We start from the raw sequence: 16977 nt of genomic DNA, 5'->3' as shown, positions 1-16977 counted from the left end.
TTTTTTTTTTTTTTCTTTTGCAATATAATGTCACACCTACTGGCCACAAAAGCCCCCTCTAGCAAACCTAAAGTGAGTCACGGGCCACCAGTTGATAACCACAGTTGATAACCACAGTTGATAACCATGATAACCACGATTGTAGCAGGTTGTTGCGGCTCCAGACACATTTAATGTAGTGAACATGGGTGTAAAAATGGCTCTTTTGATTGTAAAGGTTGCAGACCCCTGGACTAGCAGCTCGCAGTGACACCCGAGTAAACAAGACACAAAAGTCTAATAAAAGCATTTCATTATTGTGTTATGTTAGTCAGTGTAGTTCAGGTGGAGGTAGATGCAGTTGTGTCATTATAATTATCTTGAAACCGAACTGAAAACTCAAACTGATCATGGTAGAAGCTAAATCTTTTTCTCTTTAATGGATGTGTCTTTGTGCGTAGTCCTCCTCGTCCTCCCAGGAGCGACTTCACCAGCTTCCCTACCAGCCAACACAAGACGAGCTGCACTTCCTTTTCAAGCACTTTCGCAGCACGGACAGCATTACAGATGAGGACGGACGGCCCTCGACGGTCATACGACCTCGATCGCGAAGCCTCAGGTACATTACCTTGATTAAAGTTGTTTGGAATGGCTGTTTTGTGTAAATATATTATTTAAAAATCTTTAACACAACACTTCATTGATTTGAGGAGTGATTACAAGTTTGAACTGGGCATTTATGCGTCTGCACATCATTAGATGTCGAGATGTTTCTGCAGCAATTTGATCAAGACACATTCAAGAGCAGATTCAGGTTTTAGCACCGCATGGGCCTCCAAATGACTGCGCATGGCTGGCTGGTCGACAGGCAGGTGGAGATCTGACTGCAGAGCTGTGTGATCTTGACAACTTTTGTCTGTCGGCTCTGCTCTGAGCTGTTTGTGTGAGGCTCGAGTGCTCCGTGTTCTGGCACCGTGGTGTGCAGTGTGGGCGTTCTATCTAACGGAGCGCCTCCGGGATCTAGCTGCCAAACTCTAGTTGAGGGTGGGTGGGTTGACTTTTTTTTTTTTGAGGGTGGGGGGATGATGATCCAGAGAGCCGCAGTGAGCTGCAGCAGTGCGTGTTGGGCAGCAGCCATCCAGAGTAACAGAGGCGTCTTTCATGACAAAAAAAGGCTCAGGGAGTCTGTTTGCATGTGATAGGTTTTCCCTCCATCTGTTCTGTTTGAAGCTTCATCGAGCAAAATGTTTTAAGTAAATTTTTTTTATGTATATATTGGCTTAAATACTGGAAAGCTGTTGCAGTACATGACTAACTGATTGGTGCTGATGATTCACACAGTTTGGCCGAGACAAACCTCAGCTGCTGTTAAAGATATGTTTTCTAGAGAAACATTAAAGCCTGACAGTGAAATCCATTTTGAGTGCAGCGTGAGAGCTGCTGGATTAAAGCTCAGGCTCACGGTGTTGCTGTTGGCAGTGCGAGATCTAGAAGCAGCACTAAAGCTGACCTAATATAAACACATTCAGTCACACCCGTAATCAGTTTATGGTCTGTATGGTTAGTTGCACAGAACTTGACTGACTGCTTATGTTTTTACAAGTGATGACCTGTGTGACATAACCGCTTTCACACCACATCCCAGCCTTTTAGTTCAGCTGACACAGTACATGGGTTGTGTATTGATAAAAGGTTGTGGCATCAGTCAACTGACAAGTAATAATAATAATAATAATAATATAATAATTGTTTTGTTTCTCTCGTAGCCCCGGCCGATCAAGTGTCTCCTTTGATAATGAGATAGTCATGATGAACCATGTCTACAGAGAACGCTTTCCGAAGGTATGCCATAAAAAGATTCAATCAAAATATTTCAACACTTTACTACACAAAATAAACTGGTTTTAAATCAAAGTGTTTTTAACAGCAGATTTTTTTTTTTTTTTTTTTTTGACAATAGGCTGAGTCTTAATGTTCAAAGTCACAACAGGTGCTAAAATAATAGTTTAATGACTCGCCTGCAATGCTTTACAACCATAAACGGGTACATTTTGTGGCGAGAAGAGAGTAAAGGTATGCATTACTGGTTTTTGAGTATTCTGTGTGTTTGTGTGCTTGTTCTCTGTGAAGGCCACAGCTCAGATGGAGGAGCGCTTGTTAGAGATTATCACTCACTACTCTCCAGACAGCTCCCTCCCGTTGGCTGACGGCGTGCTGGGCTTCATCCAGCACCAGTTGGTCGAGCTGGTTAGAGACTGTTTGGACAAATCCCAGAAAGGCCTGGTTACTACCCGCTATTTTGCCGAGCTGCAGGAGAAGCTGGAAAAGCTGTTTCACGAGGTGAGGGAAAAAAGCCAGCTGATAAGAGTCTCGAAAAAAATGACTACATTAAAAAAATAAATATATTTTTAGTTTTAAGCACAGGATTTTGAGCACTGTAATCTGTCAATAAGATCTGATGTTATGAAAGAGGATTGATTGAGCTTGAATGCAATGTTCAGTCTGGCAGGTCACTCAATAACCATCCGATTGCCAAAAGCACACACAGTTGATCTGATGGTGAAAATTCTTAATGATGGCTGGAGGGGATTGAAACATAAACAGAACTTATGCTTGTTGTGATAAACTACTGGTTTCTTTATCAACCCTGTTTTTCTGCACGCCATCCAACAGACTCCATGGCCTATTTGCTGTTCTTGCAGCTGGATTGATAAGCCTCTTCCCATACAGTGGAACAAATGCTTCCATACGCAAACACACATTGTCCCCGAGTCACTTCTTTGTACATTTCTATACGGATATTGAATAAACTCTAATAAACTTTAAACTATGTGAACTCGCGTGTCGATTCAATTTAAAATCGATTCAGATGTTTTGACTGATATTTTTAGTTTCCCTTGAACAAAGTCAGGCGCTTCCGTTGTCCATGCTATAATAAGCAAAACACACAACCTACATTATGTATTCTTCAAAATTGTAAAAAAAAAAAAAAATTATTGGAAACTGTAAATTGCAATTTGTATAAGGCCTCTCACGATAAAAAATTTTGCTGGGCAATTGTCTTAGAAATCATTGCGATAAACGATAATATTGATTGAAATTTAACAATATTCAGTAATTGTCAAATTTAAGAAGAAATGTTGGTTAATTTTTGTGTGTGGTACCTTTTTTGACCACTGGATGGCAGTATAAGAAGGTTTTAACTGAAGGATGGATAGTGAGGTAGCAAGCAGCGTGTCACTTTAAGAAAAATGGGAGGGAGGCCCCTTGATATGACATGGCCTGTCTCTCGTTCCTGTTTCTCGGTTCTCAAAATGGCAGACGCTCTGTGTGGTTTGAGCTGTTTAGCATAGCATTTGTCACACAAAGCTTTTAATAAAAAAACGGTAAACAAGTTGTCAGCTTCTTTTTGCAGAGAAAAACAACTTTTTAGATGAAGGCACAGGTTTCAACCATGAATTTTGAAGCTTTGACAAGACGAGTTTTTTTTTCCTGAGGTCGGCCTGTTAGCTTAGCTCGTAGCTTAGCTTCTCAGCTTAGCTGCTTTTAACAATCCAAAAGCACGATTTTGGATGTTTCAAATGGATTTTAAAGAGAAAGGTAGGGGTCAGTGAAGAGCACCGGAGTTTAACCTTTTGTCATCCAGTGTCTTCACTAGAAAGAGAGAAACGACAAAACGATAAAGTCGATAAATGAAAATGAGTTTGATCGTTTTTCTTTCTCATGCGATTAACTTATTTATTGTTTATTGTGACAGGCCTAATTTGTACATTGTGTTTTATGGAAATGATACACTGTGTCCTGCCGGAGAAACATTGGAGGCGTTGGTGTTGAACTGTATGAGCAGTGGAAACAGCCCCAACTAATCCCATCAACTAGTCCTCTAACATAAACCAATTCTAACCCCTAATCTAACCCGTGCCAATCCCATTTCTTCCCAGTCTTCAGTCTGTTCTGGCACAGACCCATTCAGTGATTCATTCTCAATTTTTTATTTTCTAGTTTAAAATTACTACCTTAGTCAGAGTCAGAGTTTCTTTATTGTCATTCGCACCTCATGGGGTACATGTGGTGGAGCGAAATTATGTACACAAGGTCCCAGTTACATCCAACAATAAAATGTATAAGAAAAACAGTAATAACATCTAAGATATGAACTAAGAAAAACATCAACTAAATATACACTAAGCACTCATAACATAAAACATTGAACATCAGCACAAACATGAACATGAGTCTGTGAGCAGATGTGCACGCATGAACACATCAACATTGAAACAGATCAGCAGCAACATGAAACAGATCAGCAGCAACATGATATGGTTTTTCACAGTGATTATTCTAGTTAGAGATTCATGAGTCTAACAGCCTCAGGGTAGAAGCTGTTCCTCAGTCTAGTGGTTCTACACTTAATGCTCCTTAACCTCCTTCCTGAGGGGAGTGGGGCAAAAAGTGTGTGTGCTGGGTGAGTGGGGTCCTTCATGATGCAGGTGGCCCTCTTCCTGCATCTGGAGGTGTAGATGTCTGTGATGGTGGGGAGGCTGATTCCGACAGATTTCTGTGCAGCCTTCACCACTCTCTGCAAAGCTTTCCTTTCTGCAGCTGTGCAGCCTCCATGCCACACATTGATGCTCGAGCACAGGATGCTCTCCACTGCACACCAGTAGAAGGAAGTGAGGACTGAGCTTCCCAGACCAGCTCGCCTCAGCCGTCTGAGGAAGTAGTCTCTGATGAGCTTTCTTGATCAGGCTGGTGGTGTTGTTGCTCCAGCTGAGGTTGTCGTTCATGTGTACACCCAAGTACTTGTAGCTGTAGCTTAGTAAGTCTTATAAACAGCAAACGTTTTTATTTTTTATTAACCTGTTTTTATACTGGCGGCAACCCATATTTGCTGGAATTACCGGTTTTAATAAAACAAAACATTTTTGTTGAGTCCCCCCACCCCACCCCACCCCCCACCCAAAAAATAAATAAATAAAAACATAGAGGCACTTCTTATAACAGCTGCGTTTGGTTTACATTTTAACTATGGTGGTTTATTTTAGTGACAGAATCAAGTTCTGTGACTGCTTTTACTCATGTAGATTTTTCAGTAAAAAAAAAAAAAGTAATATCAAATGTTTTGTTGACATTGTGCAGAAAATTGCAAATTATTGTAAGCTATTATTGTTGCTTATTGTTGCATGAATAGACTGGTTAACATCTTCAGCTCACTCCTCATATGACTGTTAATCTCTAATTCCTACAAGTCTTTTTTTGGCACATCCTTTGCCACTTGTAAAAATAAGTTTTGACAAAACCTAATAAGCAAACTCAATAAGGTCTAAGTAAACAAACAAAAGACTATTTTAGATGTCCTGTTGGCTGTGTGGTATATTTTCAGATGCAATTTATCCATTATCACTTTATGTAAACCTTAGCAAACCATTTAGTTTTTTTTAAATGAGCTTTTAGTTTTTTATATTTATACTTCCTCACTACAACAAATTGAGCAGAAACATTAGGTAACCACTCATATTTGAACGTGCTTAGCTTTACATTTGACTCTTGGTGTTTTTGTTTTAATTTCAGGCTTACGAACGCTCTGAAAGCGAGGAGGTAACCGTCATCACCCAGCTGGTGCGCAAGATTCTCATTATAATCTCTCGACCAGCTCGTCTCCTAGAATGCCTGGTAAGCTGCAGAGTAAGAAATTCTGTTGGAACATGGAAAAAGTTGATTCTTGTAATAAAGCTCCTTTCTTTGTTTTCACTGAAGTGAGAACAAAAACATCAAGATTATTCATGTTGCTTTTGCATTTTCTGTACATCGTCTTGATTTATTTTAAGCACAAAATTAATTAAGGCTTCGGAAATAACTTTTCTAACGAAGTAGTGGCCAACGAAGTAGTGGCCATTTTTTTACTTTTGTTTTCAGTTATTATATTAAGTAAAAAAAAAAAATACAATTTGCAACTTTAAGTCATTAGGTTAGAATTCTTAATGAAAATCAAGGATTATTCTACGTAAATCTGTGTTTGATGCCTTTTTGTCTTAGACTAAAAGATTATTAGAGATTACACACCACACACACACTCACTCTGGGAGGAGTCTGGCCTCAAACTCTCCATATTAATTACTGTTGGGTGCTGTTGACAGGAGTTTGACCCGGAAGAGTTTTATCACCTACTTGAGGCAGCGGAGGGTCACGCCAAAGTGGGCCAGGGGATCAAGACAGACATCCCGCGGTACATCATCAGCCAGCTTGGTCTGACCCGAGACCCGTTAGAAGGTAAAGGAAAACTCACTTATTAATCTGAGATACAAACATAATCCACTCAGAAGTGGAAAGTGTGCTCTTTGCTTCAAAGGTCGCTCTCGTGTTGTTTTAATTTTATGAAATCCAAATTTCAAGGGACATTTTTTTTGTAGTTAACCTGGAGTTTTTCCACGTGCAACATCTGACCAGAAGAAAATCACAGACTTTGGATCAGCAATGAGGACACAGCATCACATATTCCGTGTTTTCTTGTGCAAAAATACTTAGAATTATACATAGTAAGACATTTTGCTGCAGGTATTTGATGTGGAGTGGAAGATCTCATCGCACAGCTGTATAAATTAGTGTGTTTATAACCTTCTGGAAATTCCTGTACCCCTCTTCACCCTTAAAGCTAATAAGTTTCAAGTAAAAAAAGAAAGATGCCCAACATGTAGCAGACAGGTGTGTCAGTATGAAAGATCTGTACTAATATATTTTAAAATTAGCTTCATTAAGAGAAACACTTTTGTGAACATAAGTTGAACCTTACACCTCATATGGAATTGATGTTAATTTGCACAGTTAGGATGAACTAGCAGTGTTTTTTTTAGTGTTTGAACTAGCAGGCTTGTGTGAAAATGGCGTAGTGTTGAAACTATTTCATTTTTTTTCTTTGTATTTTTTATTATAAATAAACGTGGAACTTTTTAAATTAACTTTTTTTCTCTTGAGCCGTCTGATTCATACAAGAGTTTCGAAACACTGTGGGAATATCAAGCAACAGACGGGGCTGGAAGGCTAACTAATTGTAGATATTTTGTGTCGTGTTAAACACGGTCTTCTGTTTGTTTTAGACATGGTGCAGCTTGAACATGAGGCCACTCCTTCAGTGTCAGTGGAACCAGATGCTGCTGTAGAGGTAAATCTTGAGTCATTACGCTTTCACAGTATTTGATAACAGGAAAGGACATTAAAAATTTAAAGAAAGATGTCCAACACATTTCCTGTAAATGCTACTCGTTTTAAATTGGTTTTTGGAGACCTGTGAGTGTGCAGTTTTTAGTTTGTTTTGTTTTTTTAATTAAAGTTTTTCTGTCAAATGTGTTAAAAAGTAATTTGAGCTTACAGCTACTTATGTTAAGTTTAACTTTATTTTGTTCTTGCTGTATTCTGACAAAATCAAACCACCATAACATTATGACCTAACACTGAGCATTGTTTTGCCAGCAGAACCGCCCTGACCTGTTTATAGATCTATAAACTTTGTCCGATTTTGAAGGTTTACTGTGAGACAGTATCTGGCACCAAGCTGTCAGTAGCAGATTCTTAAAAAACCTTTTACATTTTGAATTTTAGGCCTAAATGGATTGAATTTCTTTCCAGTAAATCCAAAAATTTGAAAAAGTCAACTTCTTGTCTTGTTCTCCAAGTCATTCTTAAACTGTTACTGATTTCACGAGGCATTGTACGTGATAAGGGCTTTGTTTAAATTAATGGTAGATGTCATAGTGATGTCCACATGAATGCCAGGACCTAAATGTATCGTAGCAGGACATGACACTAAGCATCACATCCCCTACACCATGCATCATGCGGCAGTCTTTCTCAGGTATGCGACATGTGCAAACCCAGTCATCTATATGCTGTAAAATAAAATATGACTCGTCAGACCTAACCGTTTTAATGCCTGCATGCCCTTTGTTGTCGCATTTGACAGGCGCACTGACAAGTTTACAGATTTTAACCTCAAACTCAACAAACTGCACTATTCAACTGCACCTTATGTCGAAGCAAATTCCTAGTTTGTGAACCTCGTTCATTGACATGGCGATAATAATCTGATTCTGATTCTATTCTGATGTAATTTTTAATTTTATTTATCAGAATCTGTATTTTTTTTTTTCTTTTTTTGCAACGTGAGCTAGGTGAGCTCTTTTGTTGGATCAGATGATGCTGAACAAGTCATTGCTGTCTACATGTATTAATGAAACTGGTGCTGGACTGGTCAATGGTGATAATGTGAATATGTCGCATGAAGATGTACTCCCCTGACTTTGACCTCTGACCCTTAGGCTGTCTACCAGACTCACCTGAATCGTTTCATTAATGTTAATGCTAACTTGAATAATGTCTGACGATTTCACACATTCATTATCCTTGAACTTAGTCAGCTACGGTCTGACTAATGTTTACTCTCTTCCTTTAGGCTTTTAAGAAGGAAAAACAAAATCATGAGTACAGTTTGTTTTATTTGATTATGGCAGGTGTGAACATGAATAATGTTGTTTATTGTTTACAACCATTATAATGAAATCATGTGGAATGTTTAACATTCTTTCTCTGTTCTGTTTTTCAGAAAAGTACTCTTTAATAGACACTTAAAAAAATATTTAATAGACACTGCTGATAATTTTATCTAACTATAGTGTGTTCTTGTTTAATTTGGCAGAAAGTAAACTTTGAATATAAAATATAATTCTGTCACTAATCCCTGTTTTCGTTCTCCTACTGCTTTTAATTTTTATCTTGTGTTCAGCTGATCACAAGCTTAAATTTTTAGCTTTATTTTTTTATTTTTCAGAATAAGTCACCACAGACGCTGACCCCTACTCGAAGAAAACCTCTTGAGAGAGATTTTGAGACCATCAAACTCATTAGTAACGGAGCATACGGGTAAGAAGAATACTCGGTGGTTTTTGAAACTTGGATTTGTTTCCTTAAAGACTGATGGGAACCATAAAATTACACAAAGACCTTAAATTTGTCAAGATACCCATCACGCTCACCTTTTACACATGGCTTTAGATGAGCATGAGGCAGCAAAGCCAGTCTTCAGAGTTCTGTGAATGTTAAAGTTCTGTTTATATGTGTTATATGTTGGTTTTTTTTTTTTTTTTTTTAACAGGGCAGTGTATCTTGTTCGCCACAAAGAAACGGGACAGAGGTTTGCTATGAAAAAAATTAATCGTCAGAACCTGGTGTTGAGGAACCAAATCCAGCAGGCGTTTGTGGAGCGGGATATTCTAATTTTTGCAGAGAACCCTTTTGTTGTTTCCATGTTCTGCTCCTTTGAGACACGACGCCACCTCTGCATGGTCATGGAGTATGTTGAAGGTAACGTTCAGACAGCATGGTTGGTTTTTACATTGAAATCACAGCTCAGACTGAAATGCAATGGTTTAAATTGTGTCTAAATGCAGAAATCCAGTAGTCCCTCATTTATCGCGGGTTTTAAGGACCATGCCCACCTGCGATAAATGAAAAACCATGAAGTAGGGATACAGTAGTCCAAGTTCAGTTCAAGTTCAGTAAACTGTCATGACATGTGCCAGGCTGAATTCACACTCACTCATCACTTTTTACCCCCAATCTCCCTCCTTAAATTAACAATTTAAATACTGTAACATTTTAAATAAACGATCCATGCAATGTGATTGTTTATTTAAAACATTACAGTATTTAAATTTTAGAGAAGAGAAGTGCACAGCTTCATGCAGCTCTGCTGCACGGAGCAGAAATGCACTTCTTGATCAATTACACTGAAGCAACTGAACATAGAAGTTCTAAAATAATTAAAAATAACTTTTAACACTTATATTTTGTGATTATGAAGATTTTACGATGTGACATACTTTGAATTTTAAGTTGGAAGACAAAAGTCGATGGGTACATCTGGACAGGAAAGGGTAAACCCTTCACAAAGCTGCAGCAAGAGAAATGTGTTTGACAGAGAAGGAAATCAGCTAATCAGTCTGCAGGAGGGAGCTTTCCCTGCACTTGTGGGCTGCACACATGGTGCAAAATCATTTAAAATAATTTATTTTAAATAAACAATCCATGGCTCATCCATCAATCAGCCAATTGTGTCATGTCCAATCTTACTTTGAAAAACCGTGATATAGAGAATGTGTGAAAAACTAACCCCGAAGTAGCGAGGGACTACTGTACAACAAATTCTGTGATGGCTTGTTTAGCTAGCAACAGTTACTGTTTAGTCAAAAATCGAATTTTCAGCATTGATATCATACATACTTTACATTGCTTTACAAACCAGTGTGTACAAATAAATTGTTTTAAAAAAAGTATATATATTTCTTATGGTGTGTCTAGGTGGAGATTGTGCCAACCTATTAAAGAACATGGGCCCGCTTCCTGTGGAAATGTCAAGCATGTATTTTGCTGAAACAGTTCTGGCTCTGGAGTATCTTCACAACTATGGCATTGTGCATCGTGACCTTAAACCTGACAAGTGAGAAACACACTCCCAACTCTCCCCTGTTTGATATTTTTGCTTGAGACCAGTACTGCTGTACTGTAGTGACTGTGAATAGATGCATAAAGAATTCAGGTTTTTACTTTTCTTTTTTTTTTCTTCCGGGTAGAATTTGTTAAATACGCACAACTCAAAAGTCTTGTTAAGTTTAATATATGTTTTTATTTTTCCACTCACCAGTTTATTGATCACATCCATGGGTCACATTAAGCTGACAGACTTTGGTTTGTCTAAAATCGGCTTGATGAACATGACCACAAACTTGTATGAGGGTCACATTGAAAAGGACACAAGAGAATTTGTTGACAAGCAGGTAAGACAATTTCAGATAGAGTATTAATATTATTTTTATTTTATTTTTTTACTGAAAAAATTAAAAAAATTTTGTTGGTTTGCTCATTCAGGTGTGCGGTACTCCAGAGTACATTGCTCCAGAGGTGATCCTCAGACAGGGCTATGGGAAACCAGTGGACTGGTGGGCGATGGGAATCATCCTCTATGAGTTCCTTGTGGGCTGTGTTCCATTTTTTGGAGACACTCCTGAGGAGCTTTTTGGACAAGTTGTCAGTGGTCGGTACATATTTGTATATTTAATATACCCAAATATCAGAATAAAGGCATCTTGGTTTTGTTTTTGGTGTGTCTCAGTTGAGTTGTTGACTCCAGTCGTGTCAGAACAGCTCAGCTTACTGTAGCTGCGCTCTCAGAACTGGCTAATAATATTTGTGACAATGTGACACAAACCCCTCTAAAATAGAAATGCCTAATTTATTCTTAATGCAAATGTTTCTGTGACACCAAAACTCAAAGAAAATTATCATTTTAGAAAAATAGGTCAGCTTCTTTGATGTCTATGTATAACTGTAAATTTAAAGTTAAAGACTGTTGCTGTTTTTGTTTTATTTTTGTTAACTCATTATTAACCTGGTGTTTCTGTGATGAATAGATGAAATCATTTGGCCAGAAGGAGATGATGCTTTACCTGTTGATGCCCAGGACCTCATCACCCGGCTGCTGAGGCAGAGCCCTTTAGAACGATTGGGGACAGGTAGGTACTGTTGATAAACTCATGTTTAAATTGGATTGATGCCTTTTCTTTTTAAACAGTAAAAAATAAGGAAGACTTGTGGATTAAAAACGGCAAACCCATTTATTGTTGGATTTGGCTTTGAAACCAAATTCTGTGTTAATAGGCGGTGCCTCTGAGGTGAAGCACCACCCTTTCTTTCTGGGTTTGGACTGGAATGGACTCCTCCGACAAAAAGCGGAGTTCATTCCTCAGCTTGAGGCAGAGGACGACACCAGCTACTTTGACAGTAAGTTGCATTTAAAACCGTTTAATAGCTAGCACGTCCTATTTGGTGTGAAATGAGGGAACGTTTATTGTTAAGAACAACTTTATCAAAAATCAGTTTGCTTCCTGATTAAATTAAGATTTACAGATGGAAAGTTCTCTTCATTTCTGAGTCGTTTCTGTTTTCCTGCATTAAGCTCGTTCAGATCGCTACCATCATTTGGCCTCTGATGAAGATGAAGAAACCAACGACGACGACGAGTCTTTGGAAATCAGACAGTTTTCCTCCTGGTCCCATCGCTTCAGCAAGGTAAACGCTGCTTCTCTCGTTTCAGTTCGACATAAAACCAACTGGTTTGTGGGGATGCTTTTGTACAGTAACATAAATAAAAATTATGAGAAGATTGCCTGTAACACAAAACACAGGAGTGATGCTTGTTTTAGGTGAAGTGAACTGTTTTCTGAGATGAGGTGTTCTCTTTCTGAGGTGGTGTTCCCCTACACATCAGTCCCAAGTCCTGATTTTACATCTGTTTGATTTTTAAGGTTTACAGCAGCACAGAACATCTGGCGACACCTTCCAACCTGAGCTTCTCTTCGGACCGCAGTCACAGTGAAGACAAAGAGGACCGTTTGGATGTTGGAGGACTGAATTTGTCCCCGGGCCCAACAGATGGCAGTGTGGAAATCCGACATTCTGGACGCATGACCAGGTAAACACAAATGGAAAATGTATTCTCCTGTGCAGCCTGAGCTTTTTTGATTTAGTCTTGAATCGTTAGGTTTTTAATTCTTTTGTAATCATCCACCTCGTTTTTGACCAACTGCAGCCTTCGCCCTCGAACCTCGTCCAGTTCCTCCCAGTCTGAAAGAAGCACCAGTCCTTTGGTGATGAGCAGCACCCACAGCCTGGAGACGATGCCCCGTTTCGCCCTCTCCACTGACGATGAAGGTTAAACCTGACTTTCACATTTTTCTAACGCTTCCCTAATAGTAAGCTTATGTTGACTCATTTTACATTGTGTCATCTGCAGCTGAGGTGGTGGTGTCAAACCTCAGGAGGATCAGGATTCGAAGCAACAGCACCGGGGCCAAACATTCATCCCCCAAGGACCCAGCAGGCCCTCGACGCTTTGGAAACCAGCTGGAGACTCCAGACAGACAGAAGCTTCCCTGTGGAGGAAAAGTTCCCAAGTCAGCCTCCATCTCAGCTCTGTCCCTCATCATTACAGCAGGTAAATGCAAGTTTACCACCAAATCACTGTTGAGCATAACATATACAGCTAAAGTCTGGAGTCTGACTGAAAATAAGCAGACTGGAATAAAAGGATAAGATCATATTTACACTTGAATTATTTTTATTCATATTTTATTATGTGAAATTAAAATATTTTAGGTCCAAAGTTTATATTCTGAATGTATTAGTATTTGTTAATTATCCAATTTTTGTGCTTTTCAGATGATTCACCCAGCGGCCTACAGCCCAGTCCCATTTCCCCACGCTCTCTGTCTTCCAACCCATCATCTCGGGATTCATCCCCCAACAGGGATTTCTCATTCAGTCCTGGGAGTCTCAGGCCACCAATCATCATTCACACCTCGGGAAAGAAGTATGGCTTTACCCTGCAGGCCATCAGAGTCTACATGGGTGACAGTGATGTCTATACTGTGCATCATATGGTGTCGGTGGGTGTTATATTACTTGTGAACCAACATTTATGGGAAAAGAGTCCACAAATCTTTCATTTCTAGGATCTTACACACCAAGATGGAATAAAATTAATCTGGTTTTTGCTGGGGGTTTTTTTAAGTTTGAATTTTTTTCCCCTCGTGACTGTAGTTTTGTGTTTTGTTCTTGTGATTCCAAACTTGGACTGTTACAAATGTGGTTGTGTAATGCTGATATGAAACTCCTCTGCTCGTTGTTTATAAAGAGCGTGGAGGACGGCAGCCCAGCTCATCAGGCAGGCCTCCGCACTGGAGACCTCATCACCCACGTGAACGGAGAGCCTGTTCAAGGGCTCGTCCACCCAGAGTTGATTGAACTGCTCCTGAAGGTATAATCACTAAATAAAGTGATCTCTCACATTGAAACTGATTCAAAATGTTTTTAATTTTGACAAAATGTCTTTAATTCCCTTGAAATGTGCAGAGTGGCAATAAGGTGACTCTTCAAACCATAGCACTTGAGAACACGTCGATCAAAGTCGGTCCGGCTCGAAAGACCAAGCACAAAGGGAAGATGGCTCGCCGCAGCAAGAAGAGCAAAAGGAGAGATAATTATGACAGGTGAATATTTCAAGTTTGAAAGTTGTTTTTTAGTATTGTTTGGAGGATCATTTTTTTTTATACTTAAGAAATTATATTAAATTAATATGAAATGTCTTTAAACGCAGTTGCTTCTGTTCTTCTTTCAGGCGACGAACCATCTTAAAGAAACTCTCCAAGCAAAGCACAGTGATACACAGCAGTCGCAGCTTCTCTTCAGGTCTTCATCATTCAGTTTCCTCCAGTGAGAGCCTTCCAGGCTCCCCAACACACAGCCTGTCCCCTGGTCCCTCGACACCCTGCAGGAGTCCGGCACCAGAACATCAGGGCTGCGGTGAGTGAGCATTTATTTATTGGTGTTGAATTTCTGATAGGTTAAATGGTGCGAAGTCTTTCAATGGTTTTCATTACGACTTTTCACATTTTCTGTCTGCTTCCTCTGCATCACAGACAACTCTCCTCAGAGCACATCTCCCTGCTCAAGCTCGCCCAGTTCTCCCGCCACACACATCCGGCCCAACTCTCTTCACGGCCTGGGCTCCAAACTTAGCACGCAGCGCTACGCTAAGGTGGGCCGACGGAAGTCGACCAGTAACATTCCCCCTTCACCTCTGGCCTGCAACTCCTCCTCGTCCTCCAACCAGCCACTATCCCCACAACGTTCACCATCTCCACTGCCAGGCTTCTCCAAATCCCTTCACACTTTTCATGGCAAAACCTTATCTCCCCCCACCATCGTTCGGCACGGTGTCCGGCCACGCAGCGCAGAGCCACCTCGGTCTCCTTTGCTTAAGCGAGTACAGTCTGCTGAAAAGCTGTCTGGTGTGTATCTTGCTGACAAGAAGTCATATGCCCCCCGCAGGCACACGCTGGAAGTGCCGTTTTATGGAGAGTGTGACTTGCTGGGTGATTTTGAGGCAGAAGGAGCATGTGGAGGATTTTACATCTCTGCAGATCACAGCAGACTGGGGGGCTACATGGGCAACCAAAGGATACGAGACTCTGGGATCGAACGATCAGAGCAGCTAGTTGTGATGAGGAAGCTCAACCTGTCAGAGCGGCGAGACTCCTTCAAAAAGCAGGAGGCGGTGCAGGAGGTGAGCTTTGACGAGCCAGAGGAGAAAAGCAGCAGCATAATGACAGGAACCACTACAGTGCCAGGAGCCCAAACACAGCAGCCGCACTGGAAGCCTTGGATGGTCTCTCAGTCTCAGAGCCGGGAGGATGTGGAGCTAGAAGTACCAGTGGTGAGGAGGTTCACACTGGTGCCTCAGATCGCTGTTCAGGGCTCAACAGAGAGTGAGGAGCAGGACGAGTGGGAGCCGTGCTCGGATGAAGAGGAATCCAACAAAAACCTGGAGCTGGAGGTCTTTTCATCACAGCAGGAACAACCAGAACATCTTCACACCGAACGCACTCTGGCAGCAGGAACTTCATCCACCCGTCATCAAGATGCTCCATCATCTCTGACTGCAGAGCGCAGTGAGGACAAACTTCAAAAAGAACACATTAGAAAGTGAACCCATCACTGTCTTCATTTCAGCTGTTTGTTTCTGTTATGAATCCTCTCAATTAAAACAAAATGAAGCCGAGTTGTTTCCAGTTCGACCCACATAAGTGCAAGTTGTAAACGTACTTAAAGCTTATCTGGCTGAAGTTGTGGAACAAAGTTTTACTTGAATTTTGTAATGTAAATATGTTGCCTTCAGGCATTGGAGACTTTCTGGTTATATTTATAATGTTTGTAATGTATGACACATTTATAACAAAGATGGAAGTTCTCAATGTTTAAGTAGCCACGGTGTGAAGATTTTGTATCCATCAAATGTGGTTTTATGTCTTTTGAATGAATTTTTTTCTAAAAATGTCTATTTTTTATTGTAGTGTGGCGATACAGAAAATGCTGGATTATTGTTGGACCAAAGGAAGCAAAACGTTATAATACAAGTCAGAATTTGGTCCGTTTTCTCCTCAGTATCTCTTAGATATGGATAATTGCATTTAGTAGGAGCAATGTCGACTATCAAAACCTAAAGAAAGAAACGGGAGTTCATACAGTGAGGAACAGAATTAGTTTTTTTAGTTTTATTCTGGGTTTTTTTAGTTTTCATTTAAACCTTTTTGTTTCTTTAATTCAACCTTTCATGGCACTGCAACTATAAATCACATTGGCAAGAAAATTAGTTGCCACCGGCTTGTTACATAAGTTTCTTGAAGTATGAAATTGTCTGTGCATTATTTCAACAGCACAACAATGTGGTAAATCTCACTGAAACACCCATTTGGTTCTGACTTTGAAACGTCAAGAAAACGGGATCAAGGATTTGATGTGCCAGGATTTCAGAGCATTGTCCTCTTAATCCAAATCTGATGATGGGAAGGACAAGTTGACTCAAAGCATTTTTTAAAATGTCTCTTTTCAGCTTGTCATCTTTACAACACCAAATGATAAAGTTGTGGATGATGCTCATGTTTCAGGTCATTCGAACACTGATTCATCGTTGCAACAGATTGTTTAACTCGTTTAGCAGTCAGACTGTGGTGGTGGTTTCTGTTTTAAAACCTTTTGGTTATCATAGTAAGGCTTTCTGTTCTTACAGTGACACCACTTTCTGAACATGGAAAATGTTACATCTTTGTGTACTTTGACGTAAAAAAAAAAAAAACATTAGTGTTCGCTGTAATACTTCTGTACAACGAGAAAAAAATCACTCGGAAATCAAATGCTTTGTGTTTTGTAGTCATGTTTACATCAGAGGGGAGAGTGCACTATTTTGATGTTCATTATATTTTGTATCTAAATGTGAAAGAGAAACTGAAAGCGGCACATTTTCTGTCAATCCAAAGGCATACTTGGAACATTGTTTATTTTTTGTGTCTATTTTGGTATTCAATCTTTGTATAATTCCAAATATGTTGAATG

The 16977-nt window shown here is 39.8% G+C and overlaps 1 protein-coding gene across 1 annotated transcript in view; it reads left to right on the top strand.

The window, feature by feature from the left end:
• The window catches only part of mast3b (microtubule associated serine/threonine kinase 3b), a 39338-nt gene extending 23652 nt beyond the window's left edge, over positions 1–15686 (top strand). The window contains exons 6-28 of the mRNA XM_037698020.1: positions 441–598; positions 1746–1821; positions 2110–2319; positions 5551–5652; positions 6117–6249; positions 7074–7096; positions 7950–8003; positions 8807–8892; positions 9125–9333; positions 10330–10468; positions 10673–10805; positions 10897–11062; positions 11439–11540; positions 11686–11808; positions 11984–12096; positions 12333–12499; positions 12617–12738; positions 12821–13021; positions 13246–13472; positions 13721–13843; positions 13939–14075; positions 14204–14388; positions 14505–15686. Of these exons, the coding sequence (XP_037553948.1) occupies positions 441–598; positions 1746–1821; positions 2110–2319; positions 5551–5652; positions 6117–6249; positions 7074–7096; positions 7950–8003; positions 8807–8892; positions 9125–9333; positions 10330–10468; positions 10673–10805; positions 10897–11062; positions 11439–11540; positions 11686–11808; positions 11984–12096; positions 12333–12499; positions 12617–12738; positions 12821–13021; positions 13246–13472; positions 13721–13843; positions 13939–14075; positions 14204–14388; positions 14505–15574 (4059 nt within the window). The 3' untranslated portion in view covers positions 15575–15686. The remainder of the gene's footprint in view (positions 1–440; positions 599–1745; positions 1822–2109; positions 2320–5550; positions 5653–6116; positions 6250–7073; positions 7097–7949; positions 8004–8806; positions 8893–9124; positions 9334–10329; positions 10469–10672; positions 10806–10896; positions 11063–11438; positions 11541–11685; positions 11809–11983; positions 12097–12332; positions 12500–12616; positions 12739–12820; positions 13022–13245; positions 13473–13720; positions 13844–13938; positions 14076–14203; positions 14389–14504) is intronic.
• Positions 15687–16977: the final 1291 nt, after the last annotated feature.

The sequence above is a fragment of the Nematolebias whitei genome, chromosome 3, assembly GCF_014905685.2.
Source record: "Nematolebias whitei isolate Nwh7 chromosome 3, NemWhi1, whole genome shotgun sequence".
NCBI lineage: Eukaryota > Metazoa > Chordata > Actinopteri > Cyprinodontiformes > Rivulidae > Nematolebias > Nematolebias whitei.
This window is presented reverse-complemented; position numbering and strand designations above follow the sequence as displayed.